General features: G+C 51.7%; 1 protein-coding gene across 2 annotated transcripts in view; it reads right to left on the reverse strand.

The window, feature by feature from the left end:
• Positions 1–15485, reverse strand: part of MBOAT2 (membrane bound glycerophospholipid O-acyltransferase 2) — a 66611-nt gene that overhangs the window by 25075 nt on the left and 26051 nt on the right. For both annotated transcript variants that reach the window (XM_087823323.1, XM_087823322.1), the window contains exon 3: positions 12500–12577. In XM_087823323.1, the coding sequence (XP_087679449.1) occupies positions 12500–12577 (78 nt within the window). The remainder of the gene's footprint in view (positions 1–12499; positions 12578–15485) is intronic.

Genomic DNA, 15485 nt, shown 5'->3' on the forward strand with positions numbered 1-15485 from the left:
CAAGCAGTCAAAAGCAAATGACTGCAGCCCCAGCCAACATTTAACAGCCACCACCCCAGACCCTAAGCCAAAACTGTCCAGCTGAGTCTAGTCAACACGCGGAACCATGAAAAAGAATAAATTGTTGTTAAGCCACGAAGTTTGGGGTGGTCTGTCATGCTGCAATAGACAACTGAAATAATTCCTTAATAACGTTTAGCACACTAAAAGCAATAGTAATTTAAGAAACTTGGCCTTAGTCAAGTAGGATTTATTTGATAAATGCGAGTATGATTCAATATAGGAAGGCTAGTAATATATACCATCACAGTGATGAGTCACAGGGGGAAATAGTTATGACGGACACTAAACCTATGTCTTCTTCTCTTCTTTAGTTACATTTTTGTTCTAGATAATTTCATTATGGGGGGATATAACTTGAAGCTTTTACACTGAACACCAGACTCGTCTGACTGCCAACTTGACGTTGCCATATGAATATCTAACAGTATCAAACTTGACTTGGCCAAATGAGCACTCTTGACGAGCAAGTAGTTTCTCCCCAGCCTTCCCATCTCATAAATAACAAACTCCACCCAGCTGCTCGAGCCAGAAACAGTTGCTTTGTCTGTTTTCTTCAGGCCCCACAACCAATCTTCACGATGTTCTCGTCGTCTTTGTCTTTCAACAATGTGACTACAATGTATCTTGGTGAAAATCTGTTTGTTTATCCTACTTGGGGTTTGTTGAGCTTCTTGGACCTGGAGAGCAATATTTTTCATCAAATTTGGGACACTGTCGGCGATTATTTCCTCAAATGCTTCTCTGTCCCGTCCTCTCTCCACCCCTCTCCTGGAGCTCCCACTGCTCGTACGTTGGTACACGTGATGTCCCACGGTCTCCGAGGCTGTTTGTTTTAACTCGATATTGTTTTACACCTGTTCTACAGACTTGTTAATATCTTTTGATCCATCTTTAAGTTTACTGATTCTTTTTTCGGCCATCCCAAACCACTGTGTAGCCCATTAGTCAATTTTTCATTTTGGTTATTTACTCTTCAACTCTAGGACTTTCATTTGGTTCTTTTAATAGTTTCTATTTATCTACCGATATTCCCTATTTGTTGAGTCATGGTCATCGTATCTTCTGATACTTTGAGCCTATTTATAATAGCTGCTTTGAAGTTTTGGGGGTCATTTAGAGACAGTTTTGATTGGCTGATTTTCTTGCTCTGTTTCTCCACAAAAAATGCTCTAGGGGTCACCGTGTGTCTGCCTATCTCAGAGGTCAGCCCCTGATAAGTCAGAGCTTGTGGTCAAACACCTTCAGCCAGTAAGGCTTCTGCCCTCTGCCGATGTACCTGTGCGTGGGTCAGAGAGCTCACTTCATGGCCCAGCAGTTTTCAAGTCTGCCTCAGCTTTTCCTCTCCCCCAGGCCTCCGGGCCTCCCCTGCCCATGGATGCAGCCTCCAGCCAGCCAGGGTTGTGTAGGGATCTTCCCAAGTCCCTTTGCAGCTCCCTCATTTCCAGACTCCCTCTGCTCAATGCCCCAAACCAAGGCAGTTGCCAGCCCTGCCCTCGCAGAACTACTCTGCCAAGGAATGAAGCGAGCGGGTAACCTGGGCAAGAACACCACAGATTCCCACTGTTCTCACTCAGAAGTTGGCAGCTTTTCAGGAATACGTGCTTCTCAAGTTGGTGTCTTCCTTTTGGTCCATTCGCAGAGCCCTCAAAGGGTTTGGGCAAGTTCATCCAGCTTTCTAACTGTTTTGGGGGGGAGACAATGTCCCCACCTCTTCACTCCTTGATAGAAGCTCCATCAATTGAAACGGTGTTTCGGAGGCGAGCATGGAAACACTGTTTCTGTGGCAGGTAAACTAAAGTTCCAACACAGATCTAGAAGGTCAGAAACGTATCCACACCTTATGAAGTCCTGGTGGCAAAAAGCGACTGGCAGCCCTGGCAGGTTTGGCTCAGTGGTTAGAGCGTCAGCCTGCAAACGGAAGGGTCCCGGGTTCAATTCTGGCCAAGGGCACATACCTTGGCTGCAGGCTCGATCCCTGGCCCCGGTCAGGGCACGTGCAGGAGGCAACCAATCAATGTGTCTTTCTCACATTGATGTTTCTCTCTCCCCCCCCCCACTCTCTCTGAAAAGCAATGGAAAAAATATCCTTGAATGAGGGTTTTTTTAAAAAAGAGATTGGCAGAGCTCACTAGGGAGAGTGAACTGAGTTTCGTCAATGGGAAACCATCTCTATATTAGCTATTCTAACAGAAGAATTCAACAATATTTTTGAAAACCACCTTCTTTACCAGCAAAAGACATCCATGCTGTCTTCACACAAGAGTCAGAGTTCCCCCTTCTGCCCCCAGTCGCTTTAGAAAGCCACTGTCCTCTGCAGGGCCCACGTTAGACCCCTCCCTGGATACAGAGACACCCGATGCAGGTGCCTGGTGACCGGCACACACTCAGGTCCTTCCCGGCGACCTGCAGGTAACCACAGGTCCCTCAGGAACACTCCGCTGTTCCCACAGGGCAGGGCTTGCTGGCTTATCTGCCCCACCCTCCGGCCAGGCGTCCTCGCAGCAGGAACAGAGAGATCTCAATGAGCAATAAATATAATAAAAGTCAGGAGGGATTGTGTTTGTTCTTTCATGAAGCTTTATTCATGAGAAAAAGGCAAGGAGCTTAGCTGTGTTCACTGGACCAGGTGCAAACAGTGACGCCGAGACAGGGAGCCAGGCGATTCTTTCCTGTTCCCGCTGTGTTTACAGACGACAGACATGAACCCACCACCCAGCTATGGTTTGGCCTTTTTACAAAATCCAGCTTTTGCTCCCACACCTGGCTCAGGAACATAATGAAGTCAATTGTCCGTGACAAAGGAAATTTCCAAAGTTGGTTCAAATATACATAGAAAACTGGGTTTTTGGCTGTTGGTAATATGCAAGGTTCTTTTCTCTTTCAAACTATAGACTTTTAGAGTTTACGTCAAGATGGAAGATCTCTGCTCTCCCCTTCTCTTCCACGAGGCGGCCGGGCGGCATCCCCAGTGGACACAGAGATGCAGATCTTTGCGGGGCCCTGACTGGCAAGACTATCACCCTCGAGGTCGAGCCCAGTGACACCACTGAGAATGTCAGAGCTAAAATCCAAACGAGGAGGGCATCCCGCCTGACCACCAGCGTCTGGTTTTTGCAGGCAAACAGCCGGAGGATGGCCGCTCCCTGAGACTACAACATGCACACAGAGTCCCCGTGCACTTGGCGCTTGTCTGCGGGGTGGCATCATCGAGCTCACCCAGAAGTACAACTGCGACAAGACCGTCCGCTCCAAGTATTATGCCCACAAGAAGTGCAGCCTCACCAACAACCGGCGCCCCGAGAAGAAGGTTAACCAGGGCCCCTCCACCTCCACTCAGGCCCGCAGAGCGGCCTCCTGCCCAAACCCCATGGCCCAGCAGCCTCAACAAAGTTTCCCTTTCACTGGGGAAAAAAGAGTTAAAACCTTGGATTCTAGTTCAAAACATCATCTAATTAACAGTCCCCAATTCTGGTGATAAATACGCAGTAACAGAAATTTTTAATAATATCAAAAGCTACATTGGCCGACAATGTAATAATAGAATCTGTGGGCAACTGAGACACAATTGTCCACAAAAAAAGCAGCAAGCGTTCAGCCTCTTCCAGCTGCTACTAAAACCAGGACTCTAGCCTGGCCAGCATGGCTCAGTGGTTGAGCGTCGACCCATGAACCAGGAGGTCACGGTTCGATTCCCGGTCAGGGCACATGCCCCGGTTTCCGATCGACCCCCAGGAGGGGGCGTGCAGGAGGCAGCCGATCAATGACTCTCTTCATTGATGTTTCTCTCCCTCCCTCCCTCTCTCTCTCTCTCTCCCCCTTCCTCTCTCTGAAGTCAATAAAAACATATTCTAAAAAAACACAAAACCAGGACTCTGAAGAAAAATGTTTGGAACAAGCTCCACATCACCCCACCACTCCCCAGCCCAAAGGTCCTGGGCGTCCACCACGCAGGAGACCAGACGCTCTTCCGAGGCTGCATCTGAACAAAGGCCCCGATCTCCCTCCGCCGCACAGAGGATCACTGGTCTTTCTTCTATTACACTCGGGGGGAAACGATTTAGGTGAGTAGAGAAAGAGAAAAGTGGTTTGATTAATTCTGTAAAGGCCTTAAACGCAAGGGCAGGAAGGAAGGCCACGCGAGTTTAGTTTCCCACGGTCCACCCTTGGGCTTGCAGCGCAGAGGTGGGGACAGGAAGACCCGGCCGCGGCTGGGCTGGGCCGGGCCGGCCGGGGCCCCTCAGGACCGGGGCCTGGAGGGGGAGGGACCCTCCGTAGCCTGCCCCTGGCTGTGGGTTTCGGAAAGCGGTCGGCTCGTGAGCAGAGTCGCCTGGGCTGTGCTCAAGCACACGACCTAATCATTCGATACGTCCGCTGCGGGCCTGAGGGCGGGAAACTGAATGCGGCTCAGTCCCTGGCCTCTCAAGTCCCCGGGAGGCCAGCTGGCCGAGCTCACTGGCTCGTGCCCGGCGCTCGCCCCGCTCCGCCCGGGGCTCTGCGGACTGCGTGTCACTGAGTCTGGTTCGCCCATATCTTCACGCCCAGCATCTCGACGTCAGGAGTCCTCGCACAGCCGCGGCCCGCGGTCCTTTCCAGCGGCGCATAAGGTCACGGTACACGTGACAACCAGCGGCTCCTTATATTTAACGCAACACAGTTTCTCTCATTTAATCGTCACTGCAACCCTATGCGGAATTATTATTACTACGCCTAATTGGCACATGGGGAAAGTGAGGCCGGAGAGGACAGTAACGCGGACAGTGAGGCCAGCTCTGAGCAGGTGAGCGGGAAGGGGAGGCGGGCGGGTGACTCCGGTGCCAGGGTCTGAATGGCAGCGTGTCGGCCGCCCCGAGCCAATCGGAGCGCTCAGCGGAACACGAGCCCTGCGGGAGCCGCGCCAGGTGAGGGTGACTCATCCGGTCAGGAAGGGGGCGGGGGGAGGGCTGCAGCCCAGAGGTCACCCAGAGACAGGGCTCTGAAGGCTGGCAGGAATTCATGCAAACACAGAGGACCAAGTGGCAGAGTGGCGTGGGCGTGTGTGTGTGAGAGAGAACACACTGGGTCCTTCGGGCCGGGACTGGCCCCCTGGGGAGGGGTTTCCCTCCGGGTGCACAGGAGGGCAGGGCAAAGTCACGGCCCGAGGCCCGAGCCCCGGGAGCCACACGGAGCCTGAGGCAGGGCCGAGCCAGGGCCGCCCGCCGTCTCAGGAGGCGGCTCCGGCAGCAGAGCGCAGGACGGGGCTGGAAGCGCTGGCCGGGCACGTGGGCTTCGGCACCAAACTCGCACTTTCGAACCCTGAGCCCACTGAGGACGCACTGGGGACAGTGTGTCACCCTCCGAGTGGATCCCAGCACGGGGGGGCCGTGAGAGCCCAGGAGAGCGCACCCCGAGTTACCGTGCATCCAACACGAAACCTGCGCTGAATGAACGTCAGCTGTTCGCGGAAGTGCAGCGCCGAGCGGCCGCTCGCTGATAATTAAAGTTGCCTGCCGCCCTTTACCGAGGTCACGTTACTCATTTCTTTACTTTTATCACTCTCTCTGGCTGGATTTTGTTTTTAGTCCTTTACGCTTTCTCAACATTTTCGAGCTCCCGTGTCTAAGAAACAGCTTTGCCTACTCGTCTCAGTGACAGTTCTCTAATCTCTCGAGTGTCGAAAGGAAACGATGTTCCACTGATATGTGGGTTCTCTACAAGGTTTTTTTACAAATCTGTCTTTATTGTTGAAAGTATTACAGAAGATTTTAAAAATATGTAAGGCGAATGGCGCCCAGCCCAGCGCAGCCGGGGCTGTCTGTTACCTGCTAACGAAGGCAGGCGCCCTGGCCGCCCCACGGTCGATTTCTAAGCCGGGAGAAAACAGCAGGCCCGCCGCTCCCGGGGCCTCGCTAAGTTGCAGCGACAACTCAGTGTGCACCGGAGACCCGCGGCTCGCTTGCTGTCGAACCTTTGGGCCGAGACGCCCGGCGGCTTTCTGGTCATCAGATGTCTTCATGAACGGTCTGTCTCTCCCTAACTGCTCTAAATGAAGGCTGGTTAACAAGCCAGCAGCAAAGAGGTCATTTTTTTTCCTACACAAATTAATTTATCTAAACATATTTTAAAGTTATATTTTGATATTAAAACAGTACTTTAAAATCTATATTATGTATTTTAATAAATATCACCTTCAAGCACAGCGTTTATAAAAGTCTGAACAATTTTAAATAAAGGGGAGAGACGCTAGGTATTAAAATGGCTGTAATTCGTATGTTTATTTAAAGGTTAAAACCTTTTAAAAAAACATCCCAATGCTGTATCCTAACAAAGGCTAAGAAAAAGCTGGCCCCAGCCCCGGCCCCAGGCCTCAGTGGTCCTTGTTACTCTTTTGAAACATAAACCAGGATGTTTATCCTATCTGGAGAGCAGATGAGAATCTCTTTTTGTTTCTCCAACATAAAATAAACAAAAGCCTTGGAAGAATCTTGGTAAAGAAGCGATCTGACAACATACGATCCACCATGACCCCGGAGAGAGATAGTCCAGGGTCCGTTTTCACCGGCTCCCAGGGCTGACAGTTCCTGGGTCTGGACCCTGTTCAAGTGGCTTCACCTGGAACCTAAGCTTCCTCACCTGCCCAGTGGGAGGGACCCCGCCCCCCAGGACTGCAAGGTGTTGGTAAAAAGCATCAGCGAAGTGACGGGCACCTGGCATCACCCCTCATCATTTGAATTCCAGGGTCAAAGTCCAGAGGCTGCGTGAAAGCCGTGTTTCTAGCACAGGGAGGACAAACCTGCCCCTGTCGTGTATTTGCTGTGATGACACAGCAAGGCAGCCTCGCTCAGCAAGGCCCCGTTCTCCAAACGGCCTCTTCGTTTCTTACCTAACGTGAAAAACACGCCCACCTTTTATGTAGAAGTGTGGTGTTACGACACATGACTGAGCGTGTCCATCATTCTAACAGAGGGTTGGGCGGGTTCTTAATATGTCTTTCAATTCAGCAAGAATTAGGATCTTGTAGTAAAAGTGGGACTGATTTCCCAAAGTACTCAAAACCAGAAGATGGGTCCCGTACTCTGCCAATGAGAATTATTCTTATTTTAATCTTTTTCATATTTTTATTTCTTTTTAGAAGCATTCTTATTTTTCATTATAATTATCCAATTATTTTTAAATAATAAATGTCATTTTTAAAACAGAAAGATACATCATCTAATTGGATAATAGCTTCAAACTCTCTTTTGTTTTGTAACTGATTGATCGGAGTGTCAGCCACCGGCCTGACATTTAGACAGACCTGCCCTGGCAGGAGCCCATATGTGAGTAACCTGTGCAAGCTCCTTTCCCTCTAACACATTCAGATAAAGAGCAATGCCCAGTGTAACGCCTCTGTTTACCAAGGGGCGGGCGCTAGCCTGTTTATCACCACTAGATTAATATAACCCCCCACTTCCTATAAAACCTTAATCGGAGGGGCCAAGCTCCCTTACTTGCTCAAGGATGGCTGGAACCTCCTTAAAGAGACCCTGTAACACCTGGAAATAAAATTCAGAATTCAAGTACCATTCTAGCGACTTAGCAGCCTAAGGGGTTCTGACTCACACCCTTTCCCGAGGGCAAGGTTTTAGGGAGGGATGCTACGTCCTACAGACTTTTCAGAGATCTCACAGGACGGGGACATCCCATTACCTGTCACCAAGTAACAGGTGGTCTTTCCTATGGGAACTAATAATACTTAAAAACCTGAAATCCTAAGCACCATATGCCAAAGGCCACCGCATCCCTTTGGATAAAGGTACCTGCACCTTCACTGGAATGAAGAGAGCACGAAACACACACACCTGCCTTGGCTGGCTCCCTTTACCTCCCCTCCTTTCTTTGTAATGACACATCCTCAGAATCACAGTGCTGACCGCCTAGAAGGAGCACAGTGCAGAGGGCAACGGCTGGCCCTGTGCACCCAGACACACCCAGGCCCCGCCCCGCGCCCACCGCTCACTCACCCGCCTCTCCGGGAAGCAGGCCCGCCGCGCCCGCCCGCGAGGGCTGAGCGAGGCCCGGCACTGTGTGCCGGCGCAGTCCCTGGTACACAGCAACTACCGCAACATTAACTAACGGGAGAACCTGAAGTGCGGACTTTAGAACTACTTGTGGTTTCCCCATCGAAATTCAACTTTAGCCCAACACCACCACATGGGCGGCGACCTTCCTTCCAAACCAGTGCAGGCTCCGGTCCACAGAGAACATCGAAGAAAAAAGCCTAAGAGTCCGGCTTCCTTCCTGCCACAACTGACAGTCCTAATGTCCCCAAGTGACCATGCATTTCGGGGGTGAGGACCAGCCTGCCCATCACCTCTGGGCTCCTGGACACAACACAATGTCTGCTCCAGCTGGCGGACAGCGGAGCCACGGGATGGCGGGTTCCGACCACTTTCCTGCAGCTCTTACAATACCCCGCGGTTTTACTCTATTATTTCACCTTTTCTGTGTCTTCCTCGGATCAGCTGTCTTGTTGAACGTTACTTGCCGAGTCATAAAGAAAATCCGACAGCTTAGCTTCTCGAGATCAGCAGGTTTTCCACCCTCCCCATTGTAACCGCCCCACATTCCTGTTCTTTATTGTTAAATAACCGAGCTTCCTTGTGCTGTGTCCCCAAAGTCTGAGACTTTTCCCATAGGAAACAAGGTTTCCCATAGAAAAGTGAAAAAACAAAAAGCTAACATGAAGGGTGCTTAGGTTCCCACGCCCGTCCACAAAAGCCTATTTAGCCCATCAGAACGCCACAGAGGCTGGCCAGCCTGGGCGCCTCCCAAGGAACATGCCCCCCTAACTCCAGGTGGGTAGCTGGGAACACGCCTCTCCCCTCTCCCTCGGTAACCCCGGGGGAGCGCCTCTCCCTCCACACCCGCCCGCCATCCCGTCCCTCCTGCCGAAACGCCTCTGCCTTGCTCTCTCCCACCAGGAAAGTCCTCTGCACTCTCTCCTGGCGGGCCGAAGCCTCGTATCAAATCCGAGTCCGTGTCCTCCAGGAAGACCGGCCTGAGTGCCTTGCCCGTGGCTCCCTCCCGCTCGGACACAATGCACTCGGCCCCCGACCCGCACCTTCTGCATGAGCAACGTGCTCCAAGTCCAGCGCTGACCTCGTGGCCCTGGAGGCACGTGTCCTGCAAGCTGACAGCCCAGCGTCCAGGTCAAAGAAACAGGACAGTGAGACAGTGTCTCACAGCCCAGGGAAAGGTGTCCGGTGACATGTGTCTGGGAAGGGAGGGCCCGGGACCAGGGGCCTGGGGCTGGGGCAAACTTTGGGACTTACACTGAAGCAAGCAAGCTCCCGGCGTCTCCGCTGTGCTACAGCGAGAGTCCTGGCAAGACAGTCCCCTTCCCTCCAGCTGACAGGCCCGGAAACAGGCCTCAGCGGCTGCTCCCGACCTCGGGGTCTCGGGGAACAGGGAAGTCATCTCAGGTAATAAAGATAAATCACCAACCATTTTCCCATGAGTGACCTTAGAACACACGCACATGCACACACATACACACGTGCACACACACGCGCACACACACGCAGAATGAACTCTGGAGGCAGCTCTGAAACCCAGCATGTCGTCAAAACCAAGAGGAGGCTCACCCACCCTTCCTCACCCTACGTCTCGGGATGTGACTCGTAATATACTGTACTCCCCGCACTAATTAAGGAGAATTAATGTCCTAATATGCAGAACACTATATCCCTAAACACTCATTTTCTTTTTGTCTCCATCACCTAAGGTTTCCCATTTTTTCTCCTCAAAAATTTCAAAGCTTATATGGAAATATAAACTACAAAAAGCATCGAATTCTAGAATAGATAAAATTTTAAAGGTAAATTATCTAGAAATGGATAGGAATAATACAGCCTACACGAGTGTTCAATAAATGAAGCTACAAAAACGAAGCTCTTATTACCATATTTTAATTTGCATGTGGACGTGTTACAGAGACTGCGACGGCCACACCAGGGCCATCTCGTAGGGCACATAAGCAGAGCGAGCCCTGGATTTCTCCATCGGTCAGTGCTCGGGGAAGTCCGAGCCTGCATTTTATTTTTTTTTATTTTAAATATATCTTTATTGATTTCAGAGAGAGAAAAGGAGAGGGAGAGAGAGACAGAAACATCAATGATGAGAGAGTCATTGATCGAGCCCACAACCCGGGCATGTGCCCTGACCGGGAATCGAACCCCGATCACCTGGATCCTAGGTCGACGCTCAACCGTTGAGCCACGCCAGCCGGGCCGAGGCTGCGTTTTCAAGACCGAGCCCTGCGGCTCAGAGCAGCGGCCGGCACACGCCGCGCAGAGTCAGGCTGAGGGTGAGCCCAGAGCCGGGCCGCACAGGCCTTGGAGCAACACGCGTGATGCTGTACGAACAGCCGGTGTATTGAAGAGAAATTCTTAAGGTGTGAGCCGTTAAAAACATTTTAAATTAATGTAAAGGCCTAAGCAAAAAATAAAAAAGCACATATGGATCGTGAGCAGAAAAGAAGGCAGGGTAAGTCGAGTGGGTTTCATCTCACACACTGATGGGCACACGAGGCTGAAGGAGTGAGAGATTAAAATGCACACTTTGTAAGGTGCCCACCTCCTGTTTATAGCCTCCGCTAGCAACTAATACGTCAGGCCGTCTCCCACCCCCGTACGCCCACCCGACACTGAACCCTGTTCCAGCGTCAGCAGCACCTATGGGAGCAGCGCATCCCTCTGGGCACTTGCTGCAAAGGGTGACGGCGGGACTTCCTGCGACCGCGTCTCCAGGGCTGCACTGTCCTGTGACCACAGGAATGTTCGCCTCCATGCCCAGCACAGTGGCCACAGCCCCCTTGACGACCGAGCACCGGCAATGTGGCCAGTGTGGCGGACACTTCAGTTACTTTTAAATCACAGGGGCCCGCGTGGCGAGTGGCAGGGCAGGTCTACGGAACCGTAAGCGAACGTCACAGGCTGCCAGGGCCCTTCGAAAACGAAACAGTTTCCTTTAACTAGATACGAAGTTACTAACGTCCTGATTTAAAAGCCTATTTCTTTTGTTTATGCAGTAACATAGAAACCCTCTATCCTTAGCAGGCTAATCACGTTTTCCTTCCATGATCCAGATTAAAAACATACAATTTGCCCGGCCGGGCGTGGCTCAGTGGTTGAGCGTCGACTTAGGATCCAGGCAATTGGGGTTCGATTCCCGGTCAGGGCACAGGCCCGGGCTGTGGGCTCGATCCCCAGTCGGGGGCGTGCAGGAGGCAGCCGGTCAATGACTCTCTCATCATTGATGTTTCTCTCTCTCCCTCTCCTTTCCTCTCTCTGAAATCAATATATATTTTTAAAAATTAAAAACATACCATTTTTCTATCAGGTATTAAATACGGTTACACTGTGAGCCTGTCATAAAGGTTCAAAGCTGCTATACCTGAAATTCCATCAAAACATTTTACTCTTATAGAAGTTAAAACACCAAGAACTTGCTCAAGCCAGTGCCGCTGGCATCAGGAGGAACTGAGAGGAGACGGCAGGACAAACAGAGGGCGCCCAGCGGGTCAGAAACGGGAGGCCAGTCAGTGAGCTGTGGCCCACACTCCCTGTGTAAGCTCCTTGGAGTCACGCGTGTGCCCGGGAATTGGGAACACAGTGCGCCTGCCAACGCGGGTATTAGGACCCGCTGCTGTGGGCTGCCCCGGGGCCTTCAGCCCAGTACGTTCACATATGTGCCTCTCTCCCAAATTCCCGCCTCCCCCCAGACTCCACGCTGCACCACGGACACTTTCAAGCCAACAGGCGTTTGTTCAGCGAGACTCACCGAGTGTTCGCACGTCCTCAGCACCGCCTTAGCGCCCAAAACGCATGCACTGAGCTGCGCGTCCCTAAACGCCTCCCACCTCCAGGTCCCTCCATCAGAAAACGGGGCTCCCATCTACCTACTGGGCGAGCCGGGAGCCGGGAGCCACCCCCGACCCGTCGCCCCACCTGCACCTCCATCCGCCACGACTCCCTCCGAACGCACCTTCAATCCCTCTCCAGCCCAGTCACCTCCCCTCCCCACGCTGTCCCCTACGTGAGGCGCGTGTTTGTAACCGGAGGCAGTTTTGTGCCCCGAAGGACACTTGGAAATATCTGGAAACATTCATGGCTGCCACAGCCTGTGGGGGAGGTGCTCCTGGCGCGTCGTGGGGGGGGCGGCTGTGGCTGGGCCTCCTACAGAGCACGGGACGGCCACGCACTGAGTTACCCGAATCGCCGGCCTGCAGTGAGGACAGCGCTGGGGCTGAGGGCCCTGCCGCAGGCGCCCGGGAGAGGGATGCACACCGGCGACTTTATTTTTGCATTTATGACAGGTCTTGAAACAAACATCGCCACTGAGGATACTTATACTAACATTCTACTGGACCAGCCGCATCGGCGGGAAACACGTGTGTGCAGAGAAGGCGAACACTTACTTGTGCATGTTCTCCGCTCCTATCACGACCATGATGCAGTAGGAGACTCCGGTCTGCACGAGAAAGTGGAAGGCGTACCTGCAGAAAGGGAGCGCAGGTTAGACGGGGCGGGCGCCGCTCACAGCAGGTCAACACAGTCGAGGCTTGAACGTGCTGAGTGGAGCGCAGAACAGTCTCAGACAAAAATACAGACTCCTGCCCTGGCCGGTGTGGCTCAGTGGTTACAGCATCAGGCCGCCCGCCGAAGGGTTGCGGGTTCGATCCCGGGCCCTGGTCGGGGTGCAAGCAGGAGACAACCAATCGATGTGTCTCTCTCTCTCTCTCTGTCCCTCCTCCTTCCCTTCCTCGCTCTCTAAAAATCAATGGGAAAAAATATCCTCGGTGAGGGTTAACAAAAAACATAAAAATTAAAGACTCAAACCTCCAAAGCCTAGAACCCAGCGAGCCTTCTGCAGGGGGAGGCCCACAGCGCAGCCCCAGAAGAGCTGGGAAAGTGAGAGCAAACCCCGGGCCGCACGTTGGGTGCCTGGCTCCCGCGTCTCCAAGCCGCGTGAGAGCACCGTGGGTCTGGGGATCCAGGGCCACAGCTCTTTCCCGAACCCGGGGCGCACGGTGAAAATCAATCTGGACTTCAGAACAGTCCTCACAGGGCAGCGGTTCTTGGTTTCCCCAAACTTCCACAAGTCCAGCTTTGTACTTTCCCTTGCCAGTATTACTCACAAAACAACAAAAATACTAAATATTAGATTTTACTAAAGAGCACACCCCCCGAATCTACTTATTTGGAAAACATGACGGTTGAAGTCAAATGAGCTTCCTTACAGAAATCTAGTGGGTCCTCAGTTTGCAATGACCCACCTGCAGGCCAGCTGGATGACACAGTGGATTTCTAACATTGTAAGGAGCAAATCCACCCCTGCTTTGTCCACCCGTTTCACAAAACTCGGGCGACACACGATTGGGATCTCAGGTTTCAAAATCTACCCCAGTGGTCCCACATTATGCATCAGGTGCACACATACTTTCAATTTCCTCTCCCCTTTGGGGGGCATGAATAATTTATGAAAACATTTTCAAATCGTTATGCACGATTTGAAGTATTAATAAGGATCTTAACCCATGATTAAAACCACTTTGAAACCTAATCATTATGGAATAACTGGCACCTCCCACGTGGAAATGGTACCTAAATTTTTTAACAGATTTTTCCATAGAAATCGTATAAATAAGAAGTAGGTTCCATGGCAGGAAACACACACACACACACACACACACACACACACACACACACACAGAAAAGCAAATATGAGCATAAACTGAAACAGAAGGAAGCTAAAAAATGTGATTGAAACACACACTTTCAAATGAATTAGCCACCTCCGACTTCTTGCCAGCACTCACAACTAACAGTCTTCATGTGAAAATGCTGAGAGGACTGGAGTGGAACCCATTCGGGACACTTGTCTTACACCAAGAGCGTTCTGAGAACCCTTCGGGGCATATTTTTTCTTTTCTATGGGTATATTTCCTTGGGACACAAGGAATCTGTGACAACTGTAGAAGCTGAGTCTCATCTCTCAAACAGGCCACGGTTCCTTATATCGTGGTAGTTGCCCAGGGCAGGGTTCCCGTGGCAGGGTTCCCGTGGCGGGGCTCCCGTGGCCAGGCTCCCGTGGCCAGGCTCCCGTGGCCAGGCTCCCCATGGCACGGTTCAATCTTCCACCCTGTTCACAAGACCGCTGCGGGAACGGAGTCCCTGACTACAAGCCTCCCCAGGTACACCCTGAACACTGACGTGCTTATGCGTGAAACGTGTATCCTGGGACATGCTTTGGAATACTCCAGAAAGATAAGTCCAGGAAAGAGCAGAATAACAACGGTGGCATTTCAGTGAGCGCTGAGGCCGGGTGCCGGGAATATGACCGTCCGTTACATTCCTCTCGGTTACTTTGTATTTAGAAAGTTCCATCATAAAAAGTTCACACACACGCACACACACAGCCGGGGCACGATTTACAAGTTTCAACAGGATCACCTGAGAAACCTAAGAAAACTGATGATATAAATGTGATGCTGCCAAGGAGGCGGAAAAGGCCACGCTTAATCTGACCCAAGAGCTCAGGACCACACCCAGCAGTGGACTGGTCACTGGGGGAGAGTCTGATTTTTCACGAGTTTCTAGGAAACATTTGCAATTGCCAGAGACAAAAAAAAGATTAAGAAATTACATCTATTCCAACCCTCACAAGAATCAGAAACAACATCCTAAAGGAACTGAAGCGTTACCCTGCCGGCCACAGAAAGCCCTGCACCACGGGGCAGGCGGGCACGTTTACGCCCTCGGGGAAGCCTGCGGCCTGCGGCACGAGAGAGCGGGGCGGCCGCCGCAGGAGCGTGGGCCCCGCGCAGGGGAGCCGCAGCCCCCGCGGGGGAGAGGGAGGCGCGGGGAACACCGAGACCCCTCCTGAGGGGCTCTGCTCTGCTCCCGAGACGGCCTCTCTCCTGCCGTCTCTGCCTCCCAGCCAGTCACCTGAACAAACACGCAGGTGGCATTTCCCGACGCCAACCCTCCGGGCAGCCCTGAGGGAACACGCAGAGCGACTGAAGGGTCATAAATAAGAGCTTTCCACCACAAATAATTCCTCCCACCAAAACCAAACAAAAACCTCTTTCCACTGACGGAAGAGTCTAAAAAATGGCAACAGAGCTCTATCAATGGGCTTTACCAGGCTCTGAGAAGCAAGCCACTTGCACAGAAATAAAAAAAGCTATTTTAAATGGTTTATTTGTCTTGGCATAAAAGGTTTGCAAAAGAGGTGAAAAGAACTACTCATGACGGAATAAAATGTCTCTGTTCTTCCTCTGTCCCTTTTCATAAATTATAAATAGTAAATTTTCCTCTGAGCCCAAACTGAAGAGACAGGGCCCATTCTCCACTCTTTTTTTTTTTCTATTAAAAATAAAAATTGTAAAACCTTAGCCATGG

Source organism: Miniopterus natalensis, chromosome 13 (genome assembly GCF_054644295.1).
Source record: "Miniopterus natalensis isolate mMinNat1 chromosome 13, mMinNat1.hap1, whole genome shotgun sequence".
Lineage (NCBI taxonomy): Eukaryota > Metazoa > Chordata > Mammalia > Chiroptera > Miniopteridae > Miniopterus > Miniopterus natalensis.